The 16,481-nt window shown below is 36.8% G+C and overlaps 1 protein-coding gene across 1 annotated transcript in view; it reads left to right on the top strand.

The window, feature by feature from the left end:
* Positions 1-280: 280 nt before the first annotated feature.
* LOC149171826 (protein TPR3-like) overlaps positions 281-16,481 on the top strand; it is a 64,358-nt gene continuing 48,157 nt past the window's right edge. The window contains exons 1-12 of the mRNA XM_089424132.1: positions 281-552; positions 816-1,170; positions 1,288-1,467; positions 2,543-2,656; positions 2,765-2,923; positions 3,182-3,356; positions 3,498-3,621; positions 3,831-3,949; positions 4,153-4,291; positions 4,899-5,008; positions 5,125-5,194; positions 5,315-5,388. Coding sequence (XP_089280258.1) covers positions 1,091-1,170; positions 1,288-1,467; positions 2,543-2,656; positions 2,765-2,923; positions 3,182-3,356; positions 3,498-3,621; positions 3,831-3,949; positions 4,153-4,291; positions 4,899-5,008; positions 5,125-5,194; positions 5,315-5,388 — 1,344 coding nt within the window. The 5' untranslated portion in view covers positions 281-552; positions 816-1,090. The remainder of the gene's footprint in view (positions 553-815; positions 1,171-1,287; positions 1,468-2,542; positions 2,657-2,764; positions 2,924-3,181; positions 3,357-3,497; positions 3,622-3,830; positions 3,950-4,152; positions 4,292-4,898; positions 5,009-5,124; positions 5,195-5,314; positions 5,389-16,481) is intronic.

The following is a 16,481-nucleotide window of genomic DNA, read 5'->3' as shown; positions in this document are numbered from 1 at the left end:
AACCGCCCGGGACGGCGGGACGTGATGAGGCGTGGACTGGCGCTGATGTTGCCTTCGTACGGTTGAAAAATTCCCGGACGACGGTGGCAGTATCGCCGGCAGGGAAATCTGCCGGTGTTAGCACGGCCCGGTGACTGACCGATTAGGCGACAAAATCGACTCGTTATCATCATATGATAAGTCATTCATGTCATAAGTGATAAGTGATAATGCAGCGCTCTTATCAGAGATAAGGACAGTGGCGGTATAACCCCGGCCAGTTGTTCGGAAATGTGTTTGATTCCTCCTTGAAATGAAATGTTTTTAAGAGTCTTGTGAATTCGATGCGTAAGGTTCCGGGTTCGAAACTCGTCTCCGCCAGGTGTTCGACAAAAATCTTGCAGTGAACCTGTTGCGTGACCATCGGAGTCCGTGCTTGACCGCTGGTGTTGCAGATTTAGAAGAACAAGAGGAAGAGAATCGTTCAAAACAACCGAGGCGGAGGACGAAGAAGCGGTGGACGGTAAATTTTCTCGACAGAAAGACATTCATATTGGATGCCCTTATGCAAAGGTACGAACAAATCCCCTAGCGAGCGAGCTAAAAATCTTCTGAATCGGTTAGACATACCGTGATATTTAAAGGTTTAAAGTTTCTGTGTGTATGTTTGTAAATTTTGTCAAAAATCGTTGCTAGTCTCCCTGTCTTTGACGTTTTGGGACCGCTTTAAATGCTTGAATGGCAGCGAGTTTTGCACCTTTTTTTTTGGTAGTTTAAACCCTAACTGTTTTTCTCGAGCGTCTTCGCGCTGATGTCTTTATCTTGCGCTTTACAAGGCCAATCTGTGGCTGTCTCTGTTTACGAACTTTGCGGCCCGTGATTTTCTCCTACCGATGCGATTTAGCTCTGAGATAGATCTTTCTGGCCCTTCCCTGCTCGAGATCTGTGCCTTGGAAGCGTTTCGAGCTTCGGACGCTGGCCTGTTCGATGAGCTTTGAGATTTATGCGTAAAAGAAACGGTACAGACGCTGGAGATAATGAACAGGGGATTTTCTCAGCACGCTGACTGAGGACAAAGGTTAAAGTCCGGTAGGTGCCAAAGTTGTCGGCCATGTCTTCTCTTAGCAGAGAACTCGTGTTTCTCATTCTCCAGTTTCTAGATGAGGAAAAGTTTAAGGAAACGGTCCACAAGTAAGTAGATCTTTCGTTATTTTATTTTTATTTATGAAATGTTCTTGATTTTCTGCGGTTTTATGAGTTTCTGCTCATGCTTTTCTCTGTCATGCCGTTTGGGGTTGGTTTGGTCAGGCTCGAGCAGGAATCGGGCTTTTTCTTCAATATGAAGTATTTTGAGGACCAGGTCGTCGGTGGAGAGTGGGAAGAGGTGGAGAGATACCTTTCTGGTTTTACGAAAGTTGATGACAATCGATACTCCATGAAGATATTTTTTGAAATCAGGAAGCAGAAATATTTAGAGGCATTGGACAAGTAAGTTAAGACAGCACAGTCAAATTTATCATTTTCTGTGTTTTATGCTTTCTAGTCAGTCTCTTTCTATGGAAAATTGGAAAGTGCTGATAGTATCGTATAAATATAGATGCTTATCATTGAGAATATTGTGCTCGAAGTTATCAATTTTGTAGGGTTTATGTTATGTGCTGCGTGTCTCTGTCAGTAAGGTAGATGGGCTGCAAATAAAAACGATAATGATATGCTAGAATAACTTGCTTATTGCTTGTTCAATGCCTGGACACCTTTATAAGTTTAAGGCAACCTTTTAAATTTATAGGTTTAAACTTCCTAATTCTTTTTGCAACCAGTGTTACTGTACTCTTTCGACTCCGAGTCAACTTCCAAGTCCGATGTGGTTCTTTCGAGGGAACCGAGTCTAGTCAGCTTCTTTAAGTTTGACTCAGACTCACAAGCCAAACGCAAGTTAGATTGACTCAACCAATCTGAATTTGTGAGTTTTATAAGGCGGACTTATTTATCTCTGTGAATAATACAAGAAAACCAAAACTAAACAGTCTGTTTTCTGATCAAATTTCACAACAGACAACCAGCAGACCTATCAACTGTCAAGAATACACAGGGAATTGTAGTATGTAGTATCCTCTATGTACAAACTTAACATTATATGGACATTGAAAACTTCTGTATTATGAAAAATGTCTTCTTTTATTACTAATTTAACTTTCATTTTTTTGAATTCCTGAGTTAATTCCCAACTCGTAGGTCTTAGGTCGATGTTCTAATGCAAGTTTTAAGCAACATGATGATATTGAGGAAAGATTCAACTGTCGACTTCCTATGAAATTGCATCAAGCATTAAATTTGTGTGTATTTTCAAGGCTAACTTTTCTGTTTGAACCTAGAAATATTTTTTTTCGTGGATCTCTGTTTTCTTAATATAAATCATTGTCATTAATCCAATGGTGAGCATCATGAGTGGAATGTTCTTTGCTTACAATATGGATGATCATTTAATTAATGAGGTATAGTTTTAAGATGTGAAATAGATGTCAAATATATATAACCTCTTTTCAAATGGATGTCTTTCCAGGGCAGACCGAGCCAAAGCTGTAGAAATACTAGTAAAGGACCTAAAAGTGTTTGCTTCCTTCAATGAGGAGCTGTATAAGGAGATAACGCAACTTCTGACTTTAGATAATTTCAGGTGCTTGTTTGCTATATATAATAGGTTCTTAATTTTAAAGTTATAACATTCTGAATTGAGCAGGATTCATTTTATCTGTATTCGCTAACAAACCTGTCTGTGAATCAGAGAAAATGAACAGCTTTCAAAGTACGGGGATACCAAATCAGCTAGGAACATTATGTTATTGGAATTAAAAAAGCTTATAGAAGCTAATCCTCTGTTCCGAGAAAAGTTACAGTTTCCTGCACTTAAAGCATCTCGATTGCGGACGCTTATCAATCAAAGGTTTATATAGACTTTAAATATCCAGGAAGCTAAGTTTTCAAGCATGTTTATTTTCGAGATGCCAGTATATTGCAAGTCTTTCTTCACTGGGTTTTAACTGCTTATTTTACTTGGATGCACAGGATGAACTTTCATGCATTAACATTACTGTCGCATTTAATTAATTGTTTCCTGTTTCTTGTAGCTTCTTTGGTTCCAGGGGTGGTGTAGTTGTTATAACTTGTTTTTTCTAATGTGCATTCTTGCTAAATTTTGCAGTCTGAATTGGCAGCATCAGCTCTGCAAAAATCCAAGGCCTAACCCTGATATAAAAACCCTTTTTGTTGATCATAATTGTGGACAACAAAATGGAGCACGTCCTCCACAGCCTGCAAACAATTTTATGGGAGCATTTGCCAAACCAACTCCTTTCCCTCCTGTACCTACTCATACAGTAAGTGAAAATTGAAACTGGATTTACATTCATTGCATTTTCTACATGATGAGGTTTTGTCAACTACTATTTTGGGGCCTTTTTGCTTTCTCTTTGATTATGAATAATTTCTGATACCTTCTTTTGAATGGCAATAACCAGCCATTCCAACCACCATCTACAAATCCTCCAAGTGCCCTTGCAGGTTGGATGGCTAATCCTGCCCCTGTGCCTCATACTTCACTCTCTGCAGGCCCTGTAGGGCTTAGTTCAGCAACAAGTCCAGGTAAGTTGTCTGTGCCTCTGGCTGGGATGCAATCTCATTTCTTCGATTTATAGCAATGGCATGTTTGTATAGATAGTGATATATGTTTTTTAGTCTTTTTGCTCAGAGTTTTGCAAATAATTTGATATGTAGTGATTAAATAGTCTGTAGACATATTTCATTCTTGACCATAGAACCTTAGTAAAACTCTTGTAAAAATCATTTTTTAGCTGCTATGGTGAAGCGTCCGAGGACCCCTCCAGTCAACACCCCACCAGTAGATTACCAGTCTGCAGATTCTGAACATCTCTTGAAAAGATCAAGGCCAGTTGGTCAGCCAGGCGAGGAGGTATTTGAACAGTATTATTTTTGTTTGAACTTTGTCTCATTCTTCAATTTGAGAGTTTAGCTTTTGTTGTCCCATGTTTAATTTGTCAATTTTTGCACTCAGAAGAGTTAATTTAAACTGATTGGTATCTTTGACGCAAATATGAGTGCTTGGCTGTATTGTTTTCAACATTCGTAGTTAATTTATTAATAAACTTGTTGCAGGTTAGCTATCATGGGACAAATCATCTTCAGTGCCTGTATTCGCAAGATGACCTTCCAAAGACTGTGGCTCAAACTTTAAACCAGGGTTCTTCCATAATGAGCATGGATTTTCACCCTCTGCAGCACACTGTACTCTTAGGTGTGGTATTATTGCATCAAATATATGTTGTCTTTTATTCTATTCAACTATCAAATTATTACCACAAATGCTTGCCATCTGGATATTCTGAGGCCGACTACAAAATTTGTTGGCTATTGCCATGAAGTTGTTAAACTTTCTTTGTTTTTTAGTATGTTATTAATTTTCTGTTCAAACCTTCAGGCTATCATGCCTTAACCTCAGCTCAAAATAAATCCTTAACTTATTTAGTCCATTATTTGTTATTTTCTGATACTTTATCAAATTATCTATCATTTGTATTTTTGATTTTTTTTCTCTTAAAATTTTAATACTTGGATTCCCTTCATCAAAATCATCTCATATGTTGACATATGCTGAGTTGTCTTTTCTTCCATGATCACCTTGGGTCACCTTAGGACTAGTAAAATTTCCTTTTCAATTCACCTCTTCTTATACTGGTTCCCTTTTTGGTTATCACTAGGGTAATCTATTGTGTGAGTCTTATTTCCTTAGTCTTTGATGATCCTTTTTGAGTTTGGGATAATATTGATTAATGCTGTTTCCAATTTCAAAATGCGAGGGCTGTGCACCCCTGCTAATGTTTGTTTTATTGTGAATAGTGCAGTGGGTACAATTGTGGGTGATATAGCTATATGGGAAGTGGGTGCACGGGAAAAGCTGGCCATCAGAAATTTCAAGGTTTGGGATCTTGCAGGCTGCACTGCCTCGATGCAGGTATTTTTGCATGCTCAATTTGTGCTGTCCATATGAGAGTTTTAGTTTGGATTTTTTGTTCAACTTGCAGTGTATGTGTGATGCAATCAGTTTAATCTTTTGCACTGGGGCTGCAGGCAGCACTTGTTAAGGAACCGGGTGTATCTGTCAACCGTGTTGTGTGGAGTCCAGATGGCAATTTGTTTGGTAAGAAGTTACATGTTGAAAGCTGTTGCACGAGCATTGTGTCTTTTCCAGCTTTACATGGTTTTTGCACATGCAGTTAAATTGATTTGTGTTACTTTTATTATCCCTTGATGTCAACAGGGGTTGCCTATTCAAAGCACATAGTGCATACTTACACCTATAATGGGGGTGGAGATGTACGACAGCACTTGGAGGTATTTGATCAATAATTTTACTTTTCTTTCCCTTTATAATGTTAATAGAAACATGAAGTATTACAAGTTAGTTCCTTAGTCAGCTGGTTTAAATTCAAATTCAAATTCGACGACTTTGAAGTTTGACAAGAATTTGACAGCAAGTTTTTTTGTAATAATATTCGACTTGCTTCAAAGTTTAAAAAATTATAAACATGTAATAAATAAAAATGAAGCATTTGTGCAGTCCTAACTCACAATACAGTTGGGGCATGAATCCTCAGTCAGCTCGTGGAGGAGGGTCATGTGGTTTGGGTGCACAGTCAAGTTTCAATTCTTGAAGTCAGCAGAGTCAAGTTTTAGGCCAAATGTGTTGTTGCGCTAATTACAGGCATAGAGTTACAGCTGTATGAATGGAGGCAGCAAATTGAGAGTTGGGACTCCTGCGACATATCCACAGGACTGTTGAAAACCATGGACGTGCCCAAAACCATGTGGAACGAACCAAAAGCCACACGGAAGAGCTTAGGATTTGTTTATTGTTTTTTAGTATTTTTTTTATCTCCGTTGAATTTTAATGATCAAATCTGAAAACCACTGAATTTAATTAATTAAAATTCATTTTAGGTTGAAATTTGTATTGGAAATTGAGTTCGGGTTAAAGTTCTGTGAATCTTGGCCAAATTAGTTCGATTGGCTTCAGATTCAGCAAATTTTGAATTTCGAGCTTGAAATTTGTCGAATGCAGTGACACTGGTTAGTACTACAAGGAAATCATTATTTCATGGGACTGCCTCTCTTATGTATGTTTAAAGTTATTAGATGAATTATTTCCAGCTATTAAAGTCAACCTCCACAGCTGTCTGAAGTGCATCCTTGACCTCAACCACCTCGATGGCACTAACCTATGTTCTCAATTCATATCTGAATCAAATATGAAAAACAATGTGAAGTATTGTTTTCCATTAATGATTAGAAACATATACAAATTAATTTGATGTGTGATTTTATTTATATGTTCATTATGTCTCAAAAACTGAGCATGCAATCAATAGTGTATCTAGTTCATATAGAGAAGAACGAGGCATGAATTGAGGGCAAAAAAACTGATTATTGTACTGAGAGGCGCTCTACAATCCAATATGGGAGAGATGTTGTAGTGTCCGTAAATGAGTGTAAATATTTAAATGTTGGTTCAATTAAAATTTATAAAAGATTAAAAATAATATAGAACCCATGAGCGAGATGTTGTAGTGTTTGTAAATGAGTGTAAACATTTAAATGTTGGCTCAATTAAAAAATAATGAAAAGATAAAAGTAATAAAAATAATAAAATTCCATTTGTTGAAGGAAAGCGATCAGCAGGGGGATGAAGTAGGCACTATGTTCAACTGTGGCGGTTTGTAGGTTGGTGGAAATGACCTGAATGCCTCCAAGCCTACAGACGGCGACCTTCAGGATATCTCGGCCTCTGTTCATCCAACGAGTGGTTCCGGTGGCATTCGATGTTTGGTAGATGTTCCCGGTGGCAGCGGTTCAGCTCAGGAGGACATGGTCGACGACTCGTGGATGGGCAATCCAAGCCCGGTGGAGGAGGAAGCTCCGGAACATGAAACTGATGCCTGAAGCCTCCTGGGCTATGTCTACTTCCCTGTTCCTCTCCTTGCTCTTCATTTCAATGTACGTTGCCTATAAGGCTTTTGTCAAAGTCTTTTTGTATCAGGTCTTCAATTCTGCTGTTGTTTCAGGTCTCTGGTTATGTAATTTTGCTTATGGTTATCTGGGCAGTCTAGATAGTATGCCCACAGCTCTCTTCTGTCCTTTTCTGTGGCTCACCAACATGGCCAGTTCCCTATGTAAGGCTTTGGGCTTTTGTATCTGGTTAATCCCATCCCTGGGTCAGTTTGTATGCATTGATAGACAGTCTTGGCTCTCCTCTGAGGGCTCGACCGAATTGTAACTGTATTTTTACTTTTTATTAATAGAATTAGCCTTTACTTAGAAAAAAAAAAATTCCATTTGTTAAATTGTAATTTTGTTTTTATTAATAAAATTCTGAACAATTTTTTAAATAAAAGAAAATCATAATATACCTATCACATTAAAATAAATTTAAATAATAACGTTTCATATTCATAACCATATAATTAAAAAAAATATAAAAAATTAATAAATCTAATTAATAAACATATAATTGAAAATAAGAATATTCCTATATATATATATATATATAGTAGCTATAAATTAAGATCCATTCAATCATATAAATTAAAACATTGATTTTCATAACCATATATTTTTTTTTCTAAGTAATATTGTTCTATTAATATGATACAAAAAAGGAGTTATAGAGAGGCATGACCTCAATAGTACTGAGCATCATTCATGACAAGATAAGCCTGTCTAGCTTTGACTGCCCCAGCATAGGGGAAACCAGTCCATGAAACCAGAAAGAACCCACACAGGGGTTATCAGTGTTGTCCAAAAAAACCAAAAGACAATGCACAGCTATAACCATAAAACACTTAACCGAAAAAGCTCAGTCATCGTAAGAAGCATCCACCTGGCAAAAAAGGCAGCAACTCGCTGCCAAGTGGAGATTGTCTGGGGCCGGTTCTTCTTCGATCCTACACGCGTATTTGTACCAATCATTGTCTTCGTCTGGCATGCCACTGCTTTGAGCTGGATGGATCGCCTTAGTGCTACCTGCGCCTGCATGCACTTCAGACGTGTCGCCTCGTCGGCTTTCCGATGCTTGCGTGTACCATGTTTGCTTTCCACGGCTGGTTGATTGCCAGCCACAACTTCACCATGCAGGGTTACTTTGTCATCGTCGGGCTGCTGATTACTTGGGATGCGAATGCCTCTGTTGCTTGGGGCTGCCCTGTTCTGCTCATCCTTGTGCTTAGGTGGAGGAGCCTGCGGATCAATTTCTTCAGAGAAAGAAATAGTCACAGTGGCTGTGATTACGGGTCGAGTCAGGGTGCTGCGAAAATGGAATTGAGTGGTATGGGGAGCTGGATGTGGAGGAAGGGGAAAATCGGCTGTGTGGACCGCAACATCCCTCCGTCCTGTGCCTTGGAGCCTGGCTCTTCCCCTTCCACTTCGGGTGTCGGGGTAACGACCATAGAATGAGCTATGTGGATTGGGATTGTCAGCTGAAGAATCAGGGGAGTCAGAGTCAGAGCTTGGCGATGCCGGTGGGCGGATGATGCCGCCGCGAGTGCCTCCTCTTCTGCTTCGCATTCGATGTCGGATGCGAGCCATGGCAGGATTGAGAGCAAGGTTGGCAGCAGAGGGGTTGGTGGAGTATCTGCGCAGAGAATGGACAGAGGAGGTCTGAGCCTGGTCTAAGTTGCAGAGACTGGAATGAGAATAATGAAATCCATTGCCCAGGTCAATACAACTTAGCAGCCAGCATCGGCTACCTGTTACAGTGCGAGAGCAGGGTTCTGCGGCCTGCGGAGGGCAAACACAATGGAGCAAGGGGGGAGGAATTGCATAATGCTCTGCAGGTGCCATGGCTATGAGAATTGTGGAGTTGTCTCGGCCTTCAAACTCATTTAATGGCGCTTGCAAGGTGCCTTGAATGTGTCTTAGGTTGGCATGGGGGACGACGCAGGTGGCCATGTGGCCAGCCCTTCCGCCGTCCGACTGTCTTATCAATTAATTGCCAGGATAATCACCCGCATCTAGGTCATATTTAAATTTAATTAATAAACACATAAAAATTTAATACTCACAATAAACTTACAATAAACTTACAATGTAACAAGATTTCTAACCATGGATATTCACCCCCACTTTACCATGGAAATTATTAACTTGTAAACAGGTATTGTTACAATACCATGCTTATCAACACCAGATCTTCAAAAACCATAACTCATTTCACAATCAAAACATTTTATAGATATTTTACTTTAATTTAATTTTATAACATTTTTTTCTATGTTACCGGATTCGTCGGGCCTAATGGCTGGATCTGCGGATCCCCGGATCGGAGATGGATCCGGATCCGGATCCACAGAGATCTGCTTATCTTCTTTTCGTGGGTAAAAAATCATCAACATACGGGAGCACAAAATTCCAAAATGAGAAATTCAATGCAAGTCAATGGAATGGTAAGAAATAGATTAATGAATTTGTTAGCGGAAATAAACTAAGGAATTGCTGGGCGACATAAAATTTATTATTTTTATGTTGAACATATTATAAATTTTAATACAAGACGCTATAAACTTTAATGCAAGTTCGTGGCGACATACAAGACGCTATAAACTTTAATGCAAGTTTTATTTCTATGTTGACCATGTTATAAACTTTAATAGTATTAAAGAGATTATAAACTTTATTATAAACTTTAATACACGTGACTGACGTGAACTCATATTTATTAAACTTTAATAGTATTAAAGACATTATAAACTTTAATACATGTGACGTGAACTCTTATTTATTTAGAAGATATTTTAAAGTTCAGAAAGTAAGTTTATATTTTAATCAATTTTAAAGTTCCTTTTCAAGTTTAAAAGTAACTTTTCTAAAATAACTATAAGTTTAATAATTTGCTTAATATAAATAATTATAACTTAGTGTTTATGATGCATTAATTATATTATGATTAATTTAATAATTATTTTTAAAGTATTAAATTGGAGTTATATATTTAAAAAATCACATATGCTTTTTTATTTTTATATAAATTTAATTAATGTTTAATTAATATTTATAAATGATACATTAAGAATTATTTATATAATAATTATTTGTTATATGTAAAAATTATATATTAAAAAATTAGTATATGTTTTTATTTTTAATATTTGTATAAATTTAGTTTTTATTTTTATATTTATATAAATTTTAATTTTAAAAATTACAAAATATTTTATATTTGCTTGTACTTGCCGTTTCTTTGCCGTTTTCGGATCCTGGGTTTTCAAAAAACTGGCGGATTCGTATCCGAATCCGAACCTTGGTAACTTAGATTTTTTTAATTAAATCTAAAAGCAAAAAGGTTATAATTGCTTTTGAGATATATCTAGACCATATATCTTCATTACTACTAAAAATATTCTGTGGATATTCCATAGAGATGAAATCAAGTTTTTAATAAATTTAAAGATGAAAGTACTTTCATATATAGAGATGTGAAATTTATATAATATAAATAATATTATTAAGAACCAACATAAATCCATCTTAACTAAGGATTTACCAAGCAACAAGAGGAATCAAACCTCTCGAGGTGCAAACATTTCGTCAAGTTATGCACTCAAAAAGATATTTGTATTGAAAATAATTAATGAAAACAAAATAATATTAGAGAGACAAAAACTTTGGTGGAAAAGGCTTTAAGCCTGATTGTTTATTCACAAAAAAAGGATTCGTTATATATACATCAAGCTACGTCTGAAGATAGTCAGTCTATTTTGGACATGCAAATTTTTGGTTGAGTGAATATCTCAACCACACACTAATCTAGGAGGCCAACTAGTTGGAGAGAATCTCTCAACCAACTAGACCTCAACAAACTTCCAAGTATTAAGAACAAACTCATTCTAGAATTGATGAGCACATCAAAGACAAGTAGGAATTATATTTTCCAAGTTTCATAATTTTATTATTTTGGACTTATTGATTGTGAGTATGAGGCTAACATTCCCCCCTTCAATCATAAGTCCAAAGTAAGAACCTGGTACCATCTCCAAGTTTTCATGCTGAAACTGCTAAGCTGAGCCTCAATGAAAATTGCCTGAAAAATCACCAAAATTGGATGCCAAAAACTCCAATATGAAGAGAGCAAACCAAGAGAAGTGAATCAATTGCAAGTCTAACACATCCCAGAAAATGCTTGACACTTCAATCTAATGCCAAGCTATAATGCAAAAGGATTTACCTATCCTTTGCTAGGTCCAATGACCATCCAATTGAACAAAAATGCCCACAAATGTACTCTCAATCAGTGTCCCAATTGCTTGTCCACTGACAAATTTTGATTTGTGTTGTTATCGAAACTTTCAATTTGACAACCATCATCATCAATTCAATTTCATCAACAATTCCTCCCTTTGTCAACTGAAAGGAGAGACCATAACCATCTGCATTTGTTTTGAACTCCCCCCCTTCAGATGTAGGAGAGTTTCACTGTTGTACTCCCCCTTTCAGGTGCATGAGAGTACTATCTTTTCACTATTGGCTGCAATATTTGTCTTCATGTGAGATTGAATTCTGTGGTAAAACATATACAATCGTTTGACAGTAGATAACCACTCCCAAGGATCAATCCATGCATAATTAATCTTCAATCTGGCTGGTTGGTTTCGTTTGCAACATCTCTCTGATGAGTGATTCTTCTTGCCACAATGGTGACAAGGATGGAGATCAAAACAATGATCTTCCATATGACCAGTTCTTTGACAATGCTGACATTTTGGCTTTTCTTCAACTTTATCATTGACTTTTGATGTTGCTTGATCAAGAAATCCTCCACTGATGAACTTGATTGGTTTTGAATAAACAGATATATGCAAATTGTTGTCATCTTTGTCATATCTTAAGCCATGTCGATTTTTGTTGCATTGGATTTCCTCCCATGGTTTGATGATTGGCTTGGAACAAGAAGGTTGAACTTGATCATGTACAACTTCTACACTTGAAGTTGTATTGTTGAGTGGCTTGGAATCATCTTCATCATTTGAATTTGTATTGTTGAATGGCTCGGAAACATGACTCTTCTGCTGCAGCTCATCACGTTGTAGTTGTGATTCAAGTTGGAGAAATTCAACAGTCTCATGTGCATAATGTAGATGCCTTTTAATATCAGCAAGAGTGGCTTTGTTGATTTTCACTGTGTCCTTAGCAGTGGATAGTATCAGATTGTTTAGAAATTCTAACAGTTGAATACTTTGCTCCATTTGAACTCGTTTGCTTGAACTCTTGAACTCGCTTGCTTGATTTTAGATTTGAACTTTGCTTCTCTCAATTTGACGTTCATTTGATTTCATTTTAACAAATTTAGGGCGTCGGCTACCACCGAAAATGCACCCAAGTTAATGATTTTTATAATGTAGATGACAAGTTCAAATGACTTCTTATGAATTTTAAAGAAATCAACCCCATATCAATTCTGACTTAATGATTCAAGGCTTGGGCGTCAGGGTCAACCAAGAATGCACCATTGTTGTTACAATGCATACCTAACTTCAACATGGACTTCACCATTAAACTTTCTATATACTCAACGACTCCTTTATGACTTCCAAAGTTTCAACATAGACTTTAACTTTGTCATTACATTGCTTACAAAAGACATTATAATTTGCACTTTCATTTTCTCATATGGGCTTCAACTCCATTCCCTAAACTTTGGACTCATCTCACACTTTTACAATGCTTTTATTTGTAAAAGACTGTCTTCTCAAATATGGCAAGCGGATTGAATAATCCAAATTTAAAAATATCTTAACTGCTTGTGGTTCATTCAATTAGAATTTTACCTCTTTCTTCATAGTGGGTTTTCTACGCCTCAACTTCTCCTCCATCAATTGCCATTTGTCATGCTGCTGTTAAGACTAGCTAATGTTGAGCAGGCTTTCGTAGTTGATTATTAATTTGTTCTGGAAGTGTATCAAATGCAAAATTCCCTCATGGGAGAAAATGAAAACACATACAACAATAAAAAGACATGCGAATAGAAATTGAATTGTCTAATTTTCGAACTTCTATCGTTCTATTTCTCCACTGAATTGCACATAGCTTGCCTGCTGATATATCGATCCATTTTACTGCCCTATAAAGTTGTGGTAGCCCTCCCAGTGACAACGAATCTCATTTAATTTTCATTCTCATTTCTAATTACTACCACAAGTTTTTAGGATATGGAATAAAAATGGCGTTGATATTACTGCAATCAACTGATAATAATTCATTATTTCCCAACACAATAAAATTGCAGAAAATCGATTCCACACTTTAGTACTTGCTCTCAATCAAAATATCATGGAATGATTAACGCTTCTTTGCTGTAAAATCAAAATTTATACAACTTCACATGATTTATTTGCTATTTGGCAATTCCACAAATTACTGTGCCTTAGCTTTATCTTGTTCTATGGCATAATAAATGGAATCTGCATTCTGAATATTTGAGTTATGTGAGCCGTTGAATATTCTTGTGCAAGAAATATTTGTGCCAATGCCTTCAATCTTGAACTCGCCAATGTTATTTCCATGATTTGATACCTTGCGCCCTGGCTACTCTGCGTTTCTGCTAATCTTGAGACTTTTAAATTTCTCACGCTACAACAATTCTGAGCACTCAATTTATTTGCTTTTTTGGGCAGCGGTTCCTGTTGTACTCTCTTTCATACTAGGACAAAAGCTCCTTCAATCATCAACAATGTTCATGCAATCATAATAACAACTCCCTCTGGTGATAGAAATTCCAGCAAGTCATTCTCTCAACTCCATAAATTCGAGGCAGGAATCTTTCTTCAATGCAACTCAATACAGTTTTCCACGGATGCTGCTCACACAACGGATAACCACAACTCTGCAACGAACATAGCACCCTTGGCCAAGAGATTGTTTTGCAGATAGAAACCACCAAATTTGGATTTGAGAGCCACCGCTACCACCACCTCCACTATTGTTGTTGTTGGTCCCCGATTTGCAGAGTATGGATTAAGATCTAAGTGTTGAATCCCAAGATTTACATGAAAATACAAAGAATGTAGTGCATCAAGCTGGGAGATCCGCTCTCAGAAGACCCACCAAAAGCATAAAATTCCCACCAACACAGTTATCCAATGTAGACTTCCAACGCAAATTGAATACAATTTTGTAACCTTCGCTTGCACCAGTCAACAAAATGCACAACGCTCCATGTTGCACAAATTCTCACATAGGGTCTACATAGCAAATTTACACATATCTCATGCTCCAACGCTCAATGGTTCTGCACAGTGGATACAACTTCTCTCTATGATGTTCCACGCACAAGCTTCAATCACCGATTCACAATACTTTGGCTTTACATAGGTTTCAACATGTTAGGCTACATGCACAAGCTTTAATACCATTCTCAACGCTTTGACTTTACTTCAGGATCCTCAAAGGATGCTCCACGAACAAGCTAACGCTTCAGACTCTATGCACAAGTTCGTGTACAGGTCCACACACTTCCTCAGCCTCCACTGACTTTCATACGATCAATCTGATGCATTCCTTTGGTATCTCCTTCTAGGTATGCAACTCTTTCCACAGCTACGCAGGTACGCAAATATGCAGGTATGCAACTCTTTCCATAGGCTCAATGACCTTACACAATTTGATTTTACACAACTTGGCTTATTTGCTCACAACATCCATATCGTAACTTCACATGACTTAATGCAATAGCTCTGATACCAATTGAAATAATTAATGAAAACAAAATAATATCATAGAGACAATGGCGGAAAAGGTTTTAAGCCAGATTGTCTATTCACAAAAAATAATGATACATTATATATACATCAAGCTATGTCTCAAGATAGTTAGTCTATTTTGGACTTGCAATCTCTTGGTTGAGTGAATATATCAACCGCACACTAATCTAGGAGGCTAATTAGTTGGAGAGAATCTCTCAACCAACTAGACTTCAACAAACACCCAAGTATTAGGAACAAACTCATTCTAAAATTGATGAGCACATCAAAGACAAGTAGGAATTATATTTTCCAAGTTTCATAATTTTATTATTTTGGACTTATTGATTGTGAGTATGAGGCTAACAGGTATCTTGAGAGATTTGATCCTAGTTGAAGAAAATCTCTCAACCAACTAGACCTCAACAAACACCCAAGTATTAGGAATAGACTCATTCTAGAATTGATGAGCACATCAAAGACAACTAGGAATTATATTTTCCAAGTTTCATAATTTTATTATTTTGGACGTATTGATTGTGAGTATGAGGCTAACATGTATCTTGAGAGATTTGATCCCTCTCGGTGCTTGGTAGATCTGGAATTAAGATGGATCTATGCTAGTAAGTTGACAATGAGAGGAAAAGATAAAATAAGTTAATCCAAGGGCAGGCAAAGTGGTTAAGACAAAATGTTGTATTAGCCAAATCCTAGGAACACAAACCTTAAAAAATTGTATCTTTATATGGATGTGCAGGGATTCATTAGGCAAATTTCATTTTTGAATCTAGATGTAATGTGCATTGTTCCTTCTACATCGTTGAAATATATTTATACTCTATTAAGAGATATATGGTTCAGTCTTCTTCAACAAGCCTTTCTCTTTAGTTATAAAGTAGTTTCTCTTTAAATTAGATTTCCCTCTTAGTACTTGCATAGTGTATTATGTTCATATGTTGGAAATGTTTAGTAGCTATCTTTTAAAGCATAAAAGGTTTGTTTGAGCTTCCAGTTCTATTTCCAAAATCATAAACCATGATAATTGACAATGGTCGCAATAACAATATATTAAAGTGAGAATAAGTGTCAATAAAAATATGTTGGATAACTAGACCACATAATTGTTCCTTGTGAGATTAAGTCCAAAAGTTTGGAGATCCAAATAGTTCTCAAAGATTTGTTCAATGGAAACCATGTACATGTGTTGTTTTAGAAGACAAGAAAATCCAAGAACCTTAATGTGACTAATCAAAGTGTCTAGAGCAATAATGCTCCTCTTGGCTATTGAAAACCCTCAAGCATTCCAAGATACATTACCTATCTGCGTGGGGAGAGAAGATTGAAAGGAAAATATGTCGTCATGAGGAGAAGAATTAACACCACCAATAGCAGATTCAGTGGCCAGTTTCTTGTATTCAAATGGCCATATAGTCAAAGGTTGATCACTGTGATCCTCCAATGCTTGAAATTTGTTCGTAAGAGTAAGTTTTATTGGTTACCCAAGCCTTAATGTTTTCGATGCCTTTGTTGGAGTATGCTTGCTATTAATGTGAAAACTAGGTTTATTAACAATTGTCAAGTAGACTTCTCTAACCCATTACCAAAGGGGGCTAAAACTTCATTCTTTTGCTATCTTATGGGAGGATCTTCCTATTGCCACTAATTTTTGTTTCTTGGAAATTGAAGTCCCCCCAAAATTTT

The sequence above is a fragment of the Pinus tabuliformis genome, chromosome 4_2 (assembly GCF_031772625.1).
Source record: "Pinus tabuliformis cultivar Carrire ecotype Pingquan chromosome 4_2, CPIR1, whole genome shotgun sequence".
NCBI lineage: Eukaryota > Viridiplantae > Streptophyta > Pinopsida > Pinales > Pinaceae > Pinus > Pinus tabuliformis.
This window is presented reverse-complemented; position numbering and strand designations above follow the sequence as displayed.